The sequence below is a fragment of the Solanum stenotomum genome, chromosome 6, assembly GCF_019186545.1.
Source record: "Solanum stenotomum isolate F172 chromosome 6, ASM1918654v1, whole genome shotgun sequence".
NCBI lineage: Eukaryota > Viridiplantae > Streptophyta > Magnoliopsida > Solanales > Solanaceae > Solanum > Solanum stenotomum.
Genome location: NC_064287.1, coordinates 52,840,451 through 52,856,002, shown reverse-complemented (window position 1 = coordinate 52,856,002; position 15,552 = coordinate 52,840,451). Strand labels below are relative to the sequence as shown.

The 15,552-nt window shown below is 26.6% G+C and overlaps 1 protein-coding gene across 1 annotated transcript; it reads right to left on the bottom strand.

Annotated features, from left to right (window-relative positions):
• Positions 1-10,552: 10,552 nt before the first annotated feature.
• Positions 10,553-13,760, bottom strand: LOC125869210 (transcription factor HHO2). Its single transcript, XM_049549773.1, has 5 exons — positions 13,410-13,760; positions 12,489-12,817; positions 12,123-12,399; positions 11,934-12,010; positions 10,553-11,181 (listed from the first exon to the last, which is right to left on the bottom strand). Exons 1-5 carry the CDS (start codon positions 13,540-13,542, stop codon positions 10,789-10,791), a joined length of 1,209 nt encoding a protein of 402 aa, XP_049405730.1. The 5' UTR covers positions 13,543-13,760; the 3' UTR covers positions 10,553-10,788.
• Positions 13,761-15,552: the final 1,792 nt, after the last annotated feature.

The following is a 15,552-nucleotide window of genomic DNA, read 5'->3' as shown; positions in this document are numbered from 1 at the left end:
ATATATATATATATATATATATATATATATATATATATATATAATATTCCTTCATTTTGAGATATGAGAAATAGGTTTTAATGTTAAGGGTAAAGTGTGAAAAAAATATGTTTTTTACTCTTAATATAAAAGTGACAAGTGAAAATTGTATATTTAGTATAATATAATGGCAAGTAAAATAAATGGAGGGAGTGGTAAATTTCATTTAAAGTTTAGATACTGGTTGGCTTGAATGAACATCTGAACTTATAATAAAACATAGTATTTAAGACATTTTTTACTCAATTTTTGGAAAAGTTTATGTGTGTGTTCTCAAAAGCTCATTCCGCTTTAGCTTATAAATTTCTCACATAAAATTAAAAAAACAACACATTTTATGTAATTAATTTATCATTTAATGGACGCTTGAAATCAAGCGCAAAATTTCTTTCAAGAATCTAAACCGAAAATGTTTAACAGAAGCACTTTTTCATGTACATATTCAAGTTCTCAAGTAAAACAAGTCATTATTCAAATGTCTAAATAAAATTTACCATTAAATTTAAAATATTATCAATGTATTCTGCCTAAATATAATTGGTGCAATTTTTAGTTAGGATTAGTACATTGTATGGTACTATGATATTTCTAAAACTCCAAGGTGTTAGAAAATTTGGAAACATCACATATGGTTAATTGTGATTCGACATTGTACGCCCATATTGGCCATGATCTTAATAAGATTTTATACGATAAAAAAGTTCAAATTTACTTCTATATGATTAAAAGTATTTTAAAGTTACTTTTCGATATATTTTCTAATCATAGACGGAATTAAAATTGTGAGCTTATAAATTCAATATTCTAATTAAATTTTGTCAAATTCATAGTAGTTTTTTTTGCTTGCCCTGCCTTATCCTTAGATCATAGTCCATAGTGGAGCTCTAGCATAGACTGATTAGAAGCTTCCCCTTATCGAAAATTTTAATACAATAAATTTTGCGTATTAAAATATTTTTGGAAAAAGGTTCAAAATTGTGTGCCATTACTATTGACTGTATTTTAAAACTTATTTTGTAATTATTTTTTTAAAATTCAAGTATTTATTTGGTAAGAATTATGATGAGGAGAACTGAGAAGTTATAAAATTATCAAAAATCATACTCTAGAAAATAAATATACAAATAAAAGGATACTTTTAAAATTAATGACTATTATTAAAATATTCAAAATCCACAAATTGTGTTGTTGATTGATAAATGCACCAAGAAAAAGCCAAATAAAAATTCCTAATTGGACTGTATGAACTATGAATAGCCAAAAATTAATAAATACTCCTTGTAGAGAGGAAAAGGCCAATAGAATCTTTTGGACAATCTAAGATTCTCAAGGATCATATGAATATCTTTTTTTATGGAAAGATAAGTTAAAATAATATCAAGAATATACTTGACCAATGAAATTTAAAATACTTTTTTGGGTTTCGCACTTGATATCTAATATCGATATTGAAGCTTGACTAGTAATACCTACATTAAAATTCAACTAATCAGTACTTATGTATTACAAAACGATATATATATTAAAGACTAACTAATCGATCAGTTACTCATTTATGGGACAACTTATTCTATAAAAAATTGTATATATCAAAGAGTCGAACTCGAAACTTCTGATTAAGAATGGTGAGATCCCAAGTTCCAATCATCCATCACAACGTGTTAATTAATGAATTGAAATGACACCTAACATGCATGAGGGACAATACCTTTGTAAAAAATACATTTTTTTCTTGACCTAGTTTTAATAATTAATAATAATACAACTTTGCACTAAATAAAATATTACTATCAATTATGCATATTCTTCTTTTTCCAAGGAATATTCGGATAGGGACCATAGTTATTAGAAATCAATTACGTAATTTATTTTATTTTAATTTCTTCCACAAAATGGGTGTCATTTATTTTGGCTTCTTGGTAAACCACTGGACAATATTTTGTCGATGTTACTAAAAAGAATATTCGAAATTTAAATTTCTTTTTGGTTATTAAATTAACTTGAAATTTTTTTTTTGAAGTAAAATAGNGGACAATACCTTTGTAAAAAATACATTTTTTTCTTGACCTAGTTTTAATAATTAATAATAATACAACTTTGCACTAAATAAAATATTACTATCAATTATGCATATTCTTCTTTTTCCAAGGAATATTCGGATAGGGACCATAGTTATTAGAAATCAATTACGTAATTTATTTTATTTTAATCTCTTCCACAAAATGGGTGTCATTTATTTTGGCTTCTTGGTAAACCACTGGACAATATTTTGTCGATGTTACTAAAAAGAATATTCGAAATTTAAATTTCTTTTTGGATATTAAATTAACTTGAAATTATTTTTTTGAAGTGAAATAGTACTATATTATATTTATCCAAATATTTGTTAAATAAGTGTTTTATATTTTGCTAATATTACTAAATCTACTAGAGTTTAATAATTGTAAATACTGATCAATTTGGGTCATCATTATTTAAAATTTTTGAAGTCCAATATGCTCGTTATTGGAAGAATTAACCTAATTATTGTTCCTCGATCGTTTAAATTAAAAATAGCTGACGGACATATATATAGCTTGTGTGGGGGTAGCGGAAGGGAGGCGTAGGCATGTGTATAATCTATACATATCGACTAGAACAAGTAAATCATACATACTATAACCTTTGTATTCATCATGAACAAATTGCCTGCAAAATATGCTTGAGAAAATTCTCCAATAAAATGTTAATTATTTAGAAAAACCTTTGTGTCAAAGGAATAATATTGAATATTCCAAGAATTAAGAATTAGATGATAAATATTTTTTTTTTTTAAAAAAAAGCACAAGATTTGGTTCAATCCCTCTTTTAGATGATAAAATTCATTGGATCACATACAATGACTTCCTCTTCGTGAAGAGTATAATATGAATTTGCACTCCTTCGATCCTAATTTATGTAGGGCACACTTAGGAGTTCGGATATCGAGAGTTAAACAATATAATTTTGATTGTGAATTCGAACGTGAAATCTTTAAACTTTGAAAGAAAGTTTACATATTTGAAAATTACGTAAAGTGCTATAGGCCACAATGATTGATAATTTAAAATATTTTAAAGATATAAAAAAAAAAATGGTCATAGAAAAATTTGTTTGAATCTCGAAATCTGAAAGGTGTCACTTAAATTAGAATGAAGAGAGTTGTATTATTTATTTGACTGCTCATAGAATCTTGAAAAGAAAGAAATACTTTTAAATTTTTGATTAAAAACAAATATTTTATATTTATGTGATTATAAATCATTTTATAAAGGGTGGAATAATTATTATTATTATTTTGTCAATTATTAAACTGGTACAGTTTCTATAGTAATAGTAATTAATAAGAAACTTATTGTAACGAAAAACTTTGGATTCCATAATGTAGATTAATTATTTAAGCTATGATCACCAAATGGCACAAGAGATTTGCCTATTGGCTTATGTACAAGTATTGAATTATTCACATAATAATTCACTTCTCGTATCGACGAATTAAAAGATATATAAATCAGTGTTAAGAAAAAGAGAGATATCTCAACTTTCGATCCAAAATTGTGTGCATACCTAATATAAACTATCATCATTTTTGAAAATTTGTCAAACTATAAGAATGCTGGCAAAACTAAGCTACATACAATTTGAAAAAGATATCGTTATAAAGAAGAATATATAATTCTGCTCAAGTTAAACGCGTTATTAATTATTGATCTATTATTCCACGTGTCATATTTCAATAATCCAAAATAATGGGAACCTACCATATAAATTATTCATTTTTTCTGTCATTGTCAAATGCAATTATTGAGGTCCTCAAAATATATCACAATATAATGCCATTGCATTCTTAATTAAATTAAAGTAAATTAATTCAGCTACTTAATTGTTTTTTTTTTTGGTTTAACTATGTGGTGTTCAAAATTCATTATGTCGATTAATTGAATTTCACGATATATTGGGCTTATTAAAGAGAGAAATGTTATCCGTTAATTCAAAATTTAAGCTTTATATGAATTAAGATTCTTATTGTTCCACTTATAGGATTTTTAAAATTATTAATTCAGATTTACTATTTATTGTAGATTGTAAATTAATTTTTACATATAAATTTATAGCCTACGCACAATATTTGAATCAAACAAACCAGACGATGTTGTAACACTGCATCCTCCTCTAGCTCATCCTCGTCTCTATAATACTCCTTCCGTTTCAAATTTATTGGCAAAGTTTCCTTTCAAAAGTTAATTTGACTCATTTTTGAAGTTACAGTTAAATTGGATTAGATTACTTAATACTTTATATTTAAAATTTATATATCAAAAAATTATAAAATAAGTGTTAGAAGTGCTACTTTTTCTCACGTTAATTTGATGAGAAAATATATATTCTAAAATACTAATCAAAATTTACATAATTTAACTCTCGAGAAATGAAACATGAAAACTAGTATTTAGACAGTGTGCACACTAACTTTCACACTATCTAAATACTCATTTTTGCTCACTACTAAAATCATTATATTTTGTATGCATTGGCAAATTAATACAGCACATACTGGAATTAATTTTTGTAGGTTAAATCTTCAAATTAAATAAATAATATAGCATATTATGGTTTTCTTGAATTTTCCTCTCCTTGTGCTTGTAATCAATTTCACAGTGACTATTGAAACTGAAACCTTTTACTTGTCTACTTTAACAAATCAAAAGTTAATTTAAACCAAAAAGAATTAATTATAATTTTTTAATCGGTAACTGGTAATTAAGTACTTTTTCAATATACTAGAGTTTTCGGATTCAAGTCCTCCTAAATATGGATTCGGCTTTGTTATTAGATAGTTCTTTACCCCCAAATGTGAATGTCTCGAGACAAATTTGAATTTAGTCGAAACTCAAAACGGATGTAATAAAAAACCAAAAATATTTTTTTAACAAAACTCCAGCTGGTCTAGCTAAGCATGCTGGCCACTGCCCCTATGTAGATCTCCTTTAAAATTTGACGGGAAATAGATTGTAAAAAAAATAGATGTATTTTAATTTTTTGAGTGACCTTAAGCCCTTGACGAAATATATATTATTTAGATAAAATATGTAATAGCAACTTGTAAATTAGACATTGGTTGAGAATATTCGTTTTAATATTTCACTTCTTTAGGGCGATAAAGTCAACGCGCCTGAAGTTAAGGTCAGAAGACGTGTGATAGATAATAAATAATCGTATAAAAAGTACAATGATAACATATTTTTAACAACAATATCAATTAAACAAAACATTAGACGTCAAATAAGTCGTCCCTTGTTGAGTCACAACTCTATCACTCCTAAGTATAATAAAGGTCCTAAAATTTTGGCTAACCTTTCGCTATTTTCGCGATATAATTAAAGCGTCTAAAGTTAAAGTCAAAAGACGTGTGATAACAGATAATCATATAGAAAAGTAAAAGAGAAAATACGTACAAAACGAATGAAAGGATAACATATTTTATTAAATATATGAATTAAACAAAACATTAGAAGCCAAATAGGTCCAAAATGAGACAATATTTTCAAAAAATAAAAATAAAAAATGAATTGTGTTTTATGTAGTTCTAAAGGTATTGCAAAGGACATTTGGCTTTTGCATTTATCGAAAGGCCATATTTATAATTAGCAACTCCCACCTAATTCCAAGTCTATCTTTTTGTAGTACAATTGTACAAATGTACAATCTAGGTGGTAAATAAATGGCACAATATTTATTATACTACTACTATATAGTCTTTGTTTGTCCAAAATTTAAGTATTGTGTACATACATGGAATAATTAAATAATAATTGATTCCATTTATAGTTAGGGTTATTACATTATTGCAAGCCTAGGACATATGGTGTGGTTCTACAACCACTAGCTAGGTCTAAGAAAATTTTGAAATATCACATGCCATTATGGCTCCTATGAGTTCAATTTTTCAAGATTATTAGTGATAAAGAAATGGATATCGGATTTAATCCAATCATAAAAGTTAACTCAAGAGAAAAATATTTTTTAAAGATCGTATAAAAAGATTAAATGCCACTAAATCCACTAATGTGGGTAAACAACAAGCCCCTTCATAATCAGGTTTGAATATTTGAAGTTTGAATAATTTAGTTAAGGGTACACTATCGGATAAAAATAAATTGGAATGGGGCATATATTGATAACATGATAAAAAATGAATTTTGATTCTAATCCAATCCAAAAACTAGCTCAATAGGAAAGAATTACCAGAAACACTAAAATTAAGAAGAACAAATGTCCTTACAGATCGATGTGTGACTCAACAATGAGCCTTTTAACTTGTTGTACTTTTGAATCACAGGTTCAAATCTAATAGCTATTGAAAATAGAATGTTTTTTTACATGTATCTATATCCTATGCATTGAAAGTAGGGGTGTGCATTATTCGGATTAAACTGAATAATCAAACCAAATCAAACTGAATTTTTATTTGGATTGGTTTTTTTGGTTTTTCGAATTGGTTTTGGATTAATAAATTACTTTGTTTGGTTTTTTGGTTTGGTTTTGGATTTAAAAAAATAAAAAACGAAAAAAACCGAATTTTATATATATATATATATATATATATAATGTTTAGGCTTAGAATTAAGTTGTAGTTAACCACTTTTGTTCCTTTTTGGTTATTGTCTTTCATGATAGTACGTTTATATTTTATGTTGAATTACATCTATAATAGGTATACTTATAAGTATTGTATTTCAAGTTTTACTTATGATTTATATTAGAAAGTATATTTAAGGGATTAAATATTATTACTTTGGTTATATATGTTATTAATTATTGACATAACCGAATAACCAAATCGAAAAAACCGAATCGAATAGAGGAAACTCAAACCAAACCAAATTTATTTTGGGTTGGATTGGGTTACACATTTACAAAACCAAAAACCAAAAATCCAAACTGAATAGTATAAAATCAAACCGAAAAACCAAATGCACACCCCTAATTGAAAGTAAGTTCATGAGGACCCACGGCAGAGTCGCAAAGACCTATATCTACGACCTCTAATGTAAACTAAATATGTTCAAAGATAATTGCATGTATGAATCGTATCGAACCTCTTAGTGAAAGAATTAGTAGGCATTTGAACAAAAATTGGTTGAGGATTATAAAAAATAAAAAATTCAATTAAATCAAAATTGTGAAAAAGATACCTCTTACAATTTGTTTGCCATTTGATCAAAAGAGTTGAGCATATAAAGAAAATATAGAAATTATCAAATCCTTATTTTTGGGGTAAATTAAAGTTAAAAAGATATTTTCTTACGCAATGTCTTTAGATTATCATTATTAAATTAAAATAATAAAGTTGAACAAAAGGATATTTTAAAATTATTCAAACAGCCCTATTAAATTTGATTTTTCCAAAAGTCAAAATCACTTGTGATTGGGTGCCAATAAAACTCATATTTGAACTGTATGAAATGTGAATAGCCAAAATACTACATCGTTTCATATTAGTCGTTAATATTACTGATTAAAACAAAATCATTCCAAAACTTTTATCAAATTACAAATAAAAATAAAATTAATTTTTTTTCTTAATTTTACTCTTGAAATTAGTTGTTTTCTGAAGTAATAATATTAATAATATTTTTATAAAATTAAATTAAATTAATAAATAAAAATTTTATTTATATTTTTCAAGGACATGTGAAAGAGAAATATAACAGAATATATAATCTTTGTTAGTGGAGGGAAGAAAAAAAAAAGGCAATAGAATCTTGGACAATTTAAGATTCTCAAGGATCAGAGAATATCTTTAAAAAAAAATTCCATTGACAAAATAAGATAAGTTAAAAAAAAAAAAAAAAGAGAATATACTTGACCAATGAAATAGAAATAATACCTAACATGCATGAGGGGCAATACACTTTTTATTAAAAAATACAATATAATTTTTCTTGACCTATTATATATATTTAATATAAATCCAACTTAGCACTAAATAGAATATTAGTATCCAAAGTTGCATATTCTTCTTCTTCCTAGGAATATTCGGATTGGAACCATCCTTATCGAACCTTTACACTCATAATAAAACTTTTTTTTTCTTTTTAATAAGCCAATTGATGGGTTCACTATTTAGTAAGATTCGAGTATTGTATATGAAAAAATATAATGGAGGACGTGTCTTTCTTAATAGGTTATAGTCATATATAATGTGACTTTGAATTAATTGATTATTTGTATGAATAAGTTATTTATATTTTATGTTACTAGCTACTTAAAAAAAAAAAGATACCAAAATAAACGTTTCTCTAAAATCTAAAGCAAAATTCTAGTCGGTCATCAAGATTTCTTTATTTAATATTGAATAAAATTTGTCTTAACAACAAGCTATGGTGATTAATATCAAAATTTTGACCACAAATTATGAGAATTGTTAGGATTTTAGTCGCGAGAATTGTCTTAATAATAAGTTATGATGAATTGTTAGGATTTTAGTCACGAGATTATCTTAACAAATAAGTTATGACATTGGTTAAGATTTTGACAGGAAATTCTGATGAATTTATCATGAGCTTTTTAACATTTTTGCCTAAATATTCTATCGAGTCATCAAGATTTGATTTCTTTGGCTCGAATATCGAGCAATGATACAAGCTCGTAAGGTAAGAATTATATAAGGAAGATTGAACATTGAGTAAATGATAAATTATGATAGGCCCGACTCTGACACCTTCATAAAATATAAATTTCGCATATAACTTAACTGCAAAAGATAATTCATGAGGTAAAAAATGTTTAAAATGATATAAAAACAACCAAAAATTCTTAATTTTGTCATTGTGTGACGATTATAATCATCTTAATAAAATGTTAAAAATGCCTTTTCTAAAAAAAAATTAATAAATTTCAAAATTTATTTTGTTATTTAATAACAACGATTGTCTTTTTGAGTGGTATCGCAATCTCCCTTTAATTGGACATTAGTGCAAATATTTCTTGTTGAAAAAATGCAGCTTTTCGACATTGAGAAAAGTATATGATAAGTGATGAGCCATACAAACAGGACGAGTAACTTCTACGCAATTAAATTCCCATCACATCTAATAATCTTTCTATTTAATTGATTATATACTATGATGTAAAATATTGCTCAAAAGTCAAGTCTATTAAATTATTTTTATATTTGTATTCTTTAGTTTGTGGGGTTTAAATCTAAACACCAAAAAAAAAAGGTGTTACAAACTCTTTTCAATTTTATTTGTCCACTATATTATTTTAAAAGGTGTAATAATATGTTCAGCTTATAAAATTAATAAATAATTTATCATATTGTATCAATTTTATCCTTACTATTAAATCCTATTTCTTTGTCAATGTTTAAATCACTTATATTTAATAAGGGTGATTTAATAAAATTATCTCTATTATTTACTGCTTCTTAATTTCTGTATCAAAGTAATAATAGACAATTATTATTGGACAGAGAATATTAATTTCAAATTTTTTTTTGAGTCAATTAAGTTGGTACAGTTGCACCACAGCTAGAGTAATTAATAAGAAACTAATTATTGTGGGGAAAAAAAACAGTGGATTATTCCAAAACTATGGAATAATTTTTTAAGATATGTATTGACTTTTGCTACTTTACCAAACATTATCTCCATTAATTGCTTTTTCAAAAATTATGCTGGATTCTCTCTCCTTTTTACAATTGTGATACATAAAAGATTGAACTTCACACCAAGTTTATTAAGAAATATTCCATCCGTCTCAATATACTTATCATGTTTTATTTTTCAAAAATTAATTTGATTGATTTTTAGAGTTAAATTAGATTAAATTATGCAATATTTTAAAATTAAATTTTGAATATTAAAAATTATACAAAAAATACTATAAATTGTATATTTTCTCATATCAAAATAATATTTTTTTTAAAAAAACATCTTAAAATATTAATCAAAATTCACATTATTTCACTCTCAAAAATAATTTTTGTTTATCGGTAATTCATGTTTTCTTAATAGTAGTTTTTTTCATTCAAGGATTCAACATATAAAATTAACATTGTAATTACATTAAAATTTCTCATTTTCAAAAATTATATTCCGCCTGTATGATCTCGTTCACCTCGTCGATTTTAAGTTCCTTCTATCCATAAAGACGTCAATTTTAAGTTCCTTCTACCCATAAAGACAAAACTATGTATATTTCATCCTCTCAAATTGACTTGTAAAATTACGTTGAATTTATTATTGTTATCATCGTCGTTGCCTTGGAATGGCTTAGGGGTTTGACTAGACCCTACCGCGTACATTAAAATTTCCTATGCTTCAATAAAAAAGGGCTAAAAATAACCTAGGGTTCATGTAGCTAGTGAAAATAATTTTGCTATAAAGTAAAGAATAATTCTGCTTAAATTAAACGCTATGCAAGATTATTTTATTTTTTTAAATCTACGTGTCATTTCAGTAAACCAAAACAATGGGAACCCACCATATTATTCAATCTTAATTACTGTCATTGTCAAAATGCGTCTAAAAGATCCTCAAAAGATATCACAAAAGATATATAATATTTTCTTAAAATATAAACTAAAAAAGAAACAAATAAATACGATAAGTTTTTTTTTTTTCTAAAAAGACCGAAAAATCAACTCTATATTACTTTCTACATTTATAGTAGAAAATAGCAAAAAACAAAAATATATTACAAAAAAAGTTTCTACACATTTTTTTAGTAAGCTGGTGAAGCAGTAGTTGTATGAGTAGAAGAGGATGTCGCCGGAGAATTCGAATGCACACCGCCACAGTCAGAGTGACTGTGGCTGCCATCGCGCTCAGAGGAGTGCTCTGAGCGCGACGACTTCGACTTCTTGTTGTGTTGCCTTAGGGTTCCACCCGATGCATGATCATGGAGTGGACCCTTTGGATGAGTGGCAATAGGTGCATAGATTCCATTTGAGTTGGCAACTCCCGATGCTTCGCCCGAGGCCGCTGGTGCTGCAGCGGCTATCGTGGCGTATTCTGGTGGTGGGACCCATATTCCTCCGACAACCACAAATTGTGGTGGTTGTTGGTTGTTGTGAATTGATGAAGGACTAGGTCTTCTCGTGTGTAATCGATATTTCTACATGAAAAGACATCAAACGATATTTAGGTCATGCATGTATATATATATTCATGCAAAAAAGAAATTTTACAATATCAAGTCACGTAAAAAAAAATAAAAATTGTACATTTTAATTTGTAATTAGTGGTAAATAACTTGGAAAGTTGTACATCATATATGTTGCTTGATTTGGTATCCATATAAAAGTAGATTTGTACAAAGAATTTTAGAAAGCTTACTATAGTCTAAATTCAAAGTACCTTTTGATTTTTAGCTCATATAAAGATATATATACAGCTACATTTACCAAATTTAGCTAAACCAAATCTCAAAAGTAGTAGATTTTCTATAACGAAAAAAATATATTGTTATTTAGTTGCGTAACGGCAATAATAACAACAACAGTATAATTTATAATCTTACTTCAATTCTAAGAATATAGAAAAACGATTTGAATACATATGAATTTAAAAGAAAAATATAATGTATATAGGAAGTAAAGGTGTAGTTATCCAAAATTCTTGAGTCTATCTATACAAAATAATCCAAGTTTGTACTAGAATTTGTTGATGGACCCCTAATCAATTTTGCACTACCAAACAAAAAATATAAAATATCCAATTTCCAAATTTTGATATACATCAAAGTTTATCATGTTTCACATTTGCCAAAGATAAATAAATACTTTTTTTGAAAAAGAAAGGAGCACAAAAATAAATAAATAAATATAAAGACAAAATCTAGAATATTCATTAATCATTTAAACAAACCTGCAAATGACTTTTAACTTCATCATTAGTGAGTCCATCCACCTTCATTAACTCCCTAATTTGTTTTGGTGTAGCCACTGCAAAACAAAATTAAATACAAAGGATTACGACGGATAATTATTATATAGCTAAACAGTAAAATTCGTTTCAAATTAAAAAATATTACTTATTTTAAAAAAAAATTATTACCATGAGAGCCACCTAGTTGTTGTAAGGCATGTAAGAATCTTCTATGTAACTCTGGAGACCAACACCTTCTTTGTTTTCTTTGACCATCTTTATCTTCTTTTTTACTTCCACCGCCATTCTCGACGGTGGAACTACCTGTCGCCGTCAAAACAACGCCACTAGTTGGCGTTGTTTCTACGACGGCGACGGCATTTTTCTCTTTCTTGAAAGGATGAAATGCTCCTCCACTTCCATTTTTCTTCACTTCTACAACCGACACCTTTTTAGGTGTTAATTCCTAAAATACCCCCACAAAAATAAAAATTAGACAGCAAAAAAAATAATTAAAAGAAGTGTTTAAATTATTTTTTTTCTAAAATTAATTACCTCTTTTGGGGTGGGATCTGAAGTTTGATTCCAAAGCTGAACAGATCTAAGCCAATCAGATTTTTTATTTTTTGTATCCTTAGAACTAGTAGAATTACTAGTATTATTATTATTATTATTAATAATTAAAGATTTTGATTTATGAGATTGATTTTCTTCATCATCTTCATCTTCATCTTCATGAGAAAATGTGCTTTTTAATGGAATAAATTCTTCCAAAACAGGAACATCACTAGATGTATGTTCATCATCAGAACATTCAGTAGATTGTGCATTAAGGTTGTATTCTGTTGTTGTACCAGATAATTGTTGCTTGTGAGATTCAATAGCTGCACATTAAAAACAAACAAAAAATAAAATTAATATAAGATAAAAAAAAATTAACAAATTTTAGAAATGTTGTTTTGTTATTTGTTTGAAAGGCATAAAAAGGGAAAATTAATAAATAGGGTTTCATTATTTTTGTTTGAATCACTAGTAACGCTTGCTCAAGTGGTTGAACACTAATTAGTAATTGAGTATTCGAGTCATGCTAGAGGATGAGTAGAATAAAATTTTCAATAAAATCACAAAAAATGAAGAAAATTAAGAAATGGGGTTTTGTTATTTTGATAAATAGTATAGAATCTTGATGAATAAATCCTTTGGAACACTAAATTTTATCTTTACCACATTAAACAAAAAGAAAAATCACAAAAAATGAAGAAATCAAACAAATGGGGTTTTATTATTTTGCTTGAGTAGTATAGAATCTTGAAGAAAAGAATTCACAAAAAATGAAGAAATGGGGTTTCATTTTTTATTTTTTTGAATAACACAAATCTTGAAAAAAAAAATTACAAAAATAAATGGGGTTTTGTTATATTGTATGGATTAGGATAAAAATCTAAAAAAAGTGAGTTATTGAAAAAAAAAAATTACCTTGAGTAACAAGTTCAAGACAAAGTGGAAGTTCTCTAGAGAAAACTTGAATTTTTGTTCTTTCTTGTTCAAGAGCATCAATATATTGTTGACATCTCTCCATTTTCTCTGAAAAATTGTTGTTGTTCATCATCTTCTTTGTAAAGAAAAAGGGTTTTTTCTTTGAAATTTTCCAGCTTTTGTGAGATGATTTAATTGACCTAAGAAGGAAAGTATGGAAGAAAAATAATTGTTAATTTATTTAATATTATTATGCAAATGCTATAATGAGAGAAATGAGGGGACCAAGAAGGAGGATTTTAAATGAGTGAGTTGATTTGTTTTGTTATAAACATAGAGAGATCCGAAATGGGAAATTTAAAGAATAAAGGGATCTAAGAAGAATCATAAAAGGGAATAAACTTGGTATATAAGAAATAAAAAAAGATTTTAATCTTGGTACATGTAGAAACATCTAGCTAGACCATCAAGACCTTTGCTCTTGACTAATGGTTTCGAGTTTCAGTTCGAGTTCTAAAAATGAAAAATAGTTCAGATAAGCAATGTTGTTTTGATAAGAATTTTATTCTATGTCTTGCTATTATGAATTAATATAACACGTATCACTAAATTATATTATAAAAAATGTGATAAGATGAAAGAGATTTCTAATTTGAATATGAAGATGGAGAAATATTTAGTAGGAAGGAACGTTTTTCCTATTATGAGTCATGTGTAATACGAATATGAATTACTCTAACCAATATCATAAATTACAAAGAAGTGTGATTGACGGATAAAATTCATTCACGGTTTCAAGTTTAAACCTTCAAAAGAAAGAAAATTTTGGTAAGGAGCGTTTTTTCTTAGAATTGAATTAATTAGAACAAAAATATGCACTACAAAAGTCTAAAACTAATTAGCCAAGAACATCATCACTAATTCGTTACTAAATCACTCTTTCAACTTTAAATAAGATTAGTAATGAATTTTGTTGTTTAGCTACATAAGTTATTCATCATTAATTCGCATCGTTTTAATAGTTATGTAATATCAAGTGATATGAATTAAGTTATTCATTCCTTTATCTTTAATCAAAAATCTCAAAAAAAAAAAAACTTCTGAATAGAGAACGTTTGCCTTGTTATTAGACTTATTAACGTAATTTTAATTAGTCGAAATAATAAATTTCAAATACTGAATAACTCAAATATATATATATGATATTTTATATTTTTTGGAAAGGTGGTGCGTGGGGAGAAGGGTCGAGGTCGGGGCGTCGCGTACGAAACGAATCTTTGATGGGTTAGGTTTCATGCTTTTTAGAGAGTTGTGAATATTCGAAAGAGTATATTATATGATATGATAAAATAATAAAAAAAAATGTGTGCTGGCATTGACGTTACATATTACACTATCAAAGATAATATCAAACCTTTTTTACTCTTTTGTCCTTATAGATTGTAAAAGTCATATTTAACATACCTACTACTATTTCTCATTTTCCCAACTAGAATTAGTGTTGGGGAAATGAATTACACCACGAAGAATCGAACTTTCACCAATAAGGTAAAAATTTAGATAATCGATAAATTAATGAGCTATTAAGGTCTTTAGAATTGATATTGTTGTACTCCCTTCGTTCATTTTAATCTGTTACTTTTTTCTAAAATAAATTTTCATCTTTACTTGTCACTTTTGAGATTTTAAGAAAAAATAATAGGGATATTAAGAAAAAACAATTGGGATATTTGCTACATTGATATTACTGTACTCCCTTCATTCATTTTTATCTGTTACTTTTTCCTAAAATAGATTTTCATCTTTACTTGTATCTTTTGAGATATTAAGAAAAAACAATTACATATGTTTTTTCATGTATACCGCAACATTAAAGACTTTTTTTCAAATCATTTTTCAAGACTTAATGATAAACATCATTTAATAGGAATAGTTTGGTACATACTTATATCAATAATTATTTTTTTAATAGATGTGTCAAATCAAATATGACAAGTAAAAGTGAACGGAGGGAGTATTATTTTATCACTTCTTTTCTAATGTTAACTAGCACAAATTATAACACACCAAGTAATTATGGAGTCAATTATATGAGGAACATGTGTTTTTTTACATCTATCACATGTGATAGTAAATTTACTTT

What these genes read in the sequence shown, in the direction of transcription:
- LOC125869210 (XM_049549773.1), bottom strand. Translation starts at nt 13,542, where the DNA reads ATGATGAACAACAACAATTTTTCAGAGAAAATGGAGAGATGTCAACAA. An exon ending in TCTTGAACTTGTTACTCAAG is followed by an intron (nt 12,818 to 13,409) that starts GTAATTTTTTTT and finishes TTTAATGTGCAG; the next exon opens with CTATTGAATCTCACAAGCAA. An exon ending in ACAACTAGGTGGCTCTCATG is followed by an intron (nt 12,011 to 12,122) that starts GTAATAATTTTT and finishes TTTGTTTTGCAG; the next exon opens with TGGCTACACCAAAACAAATT.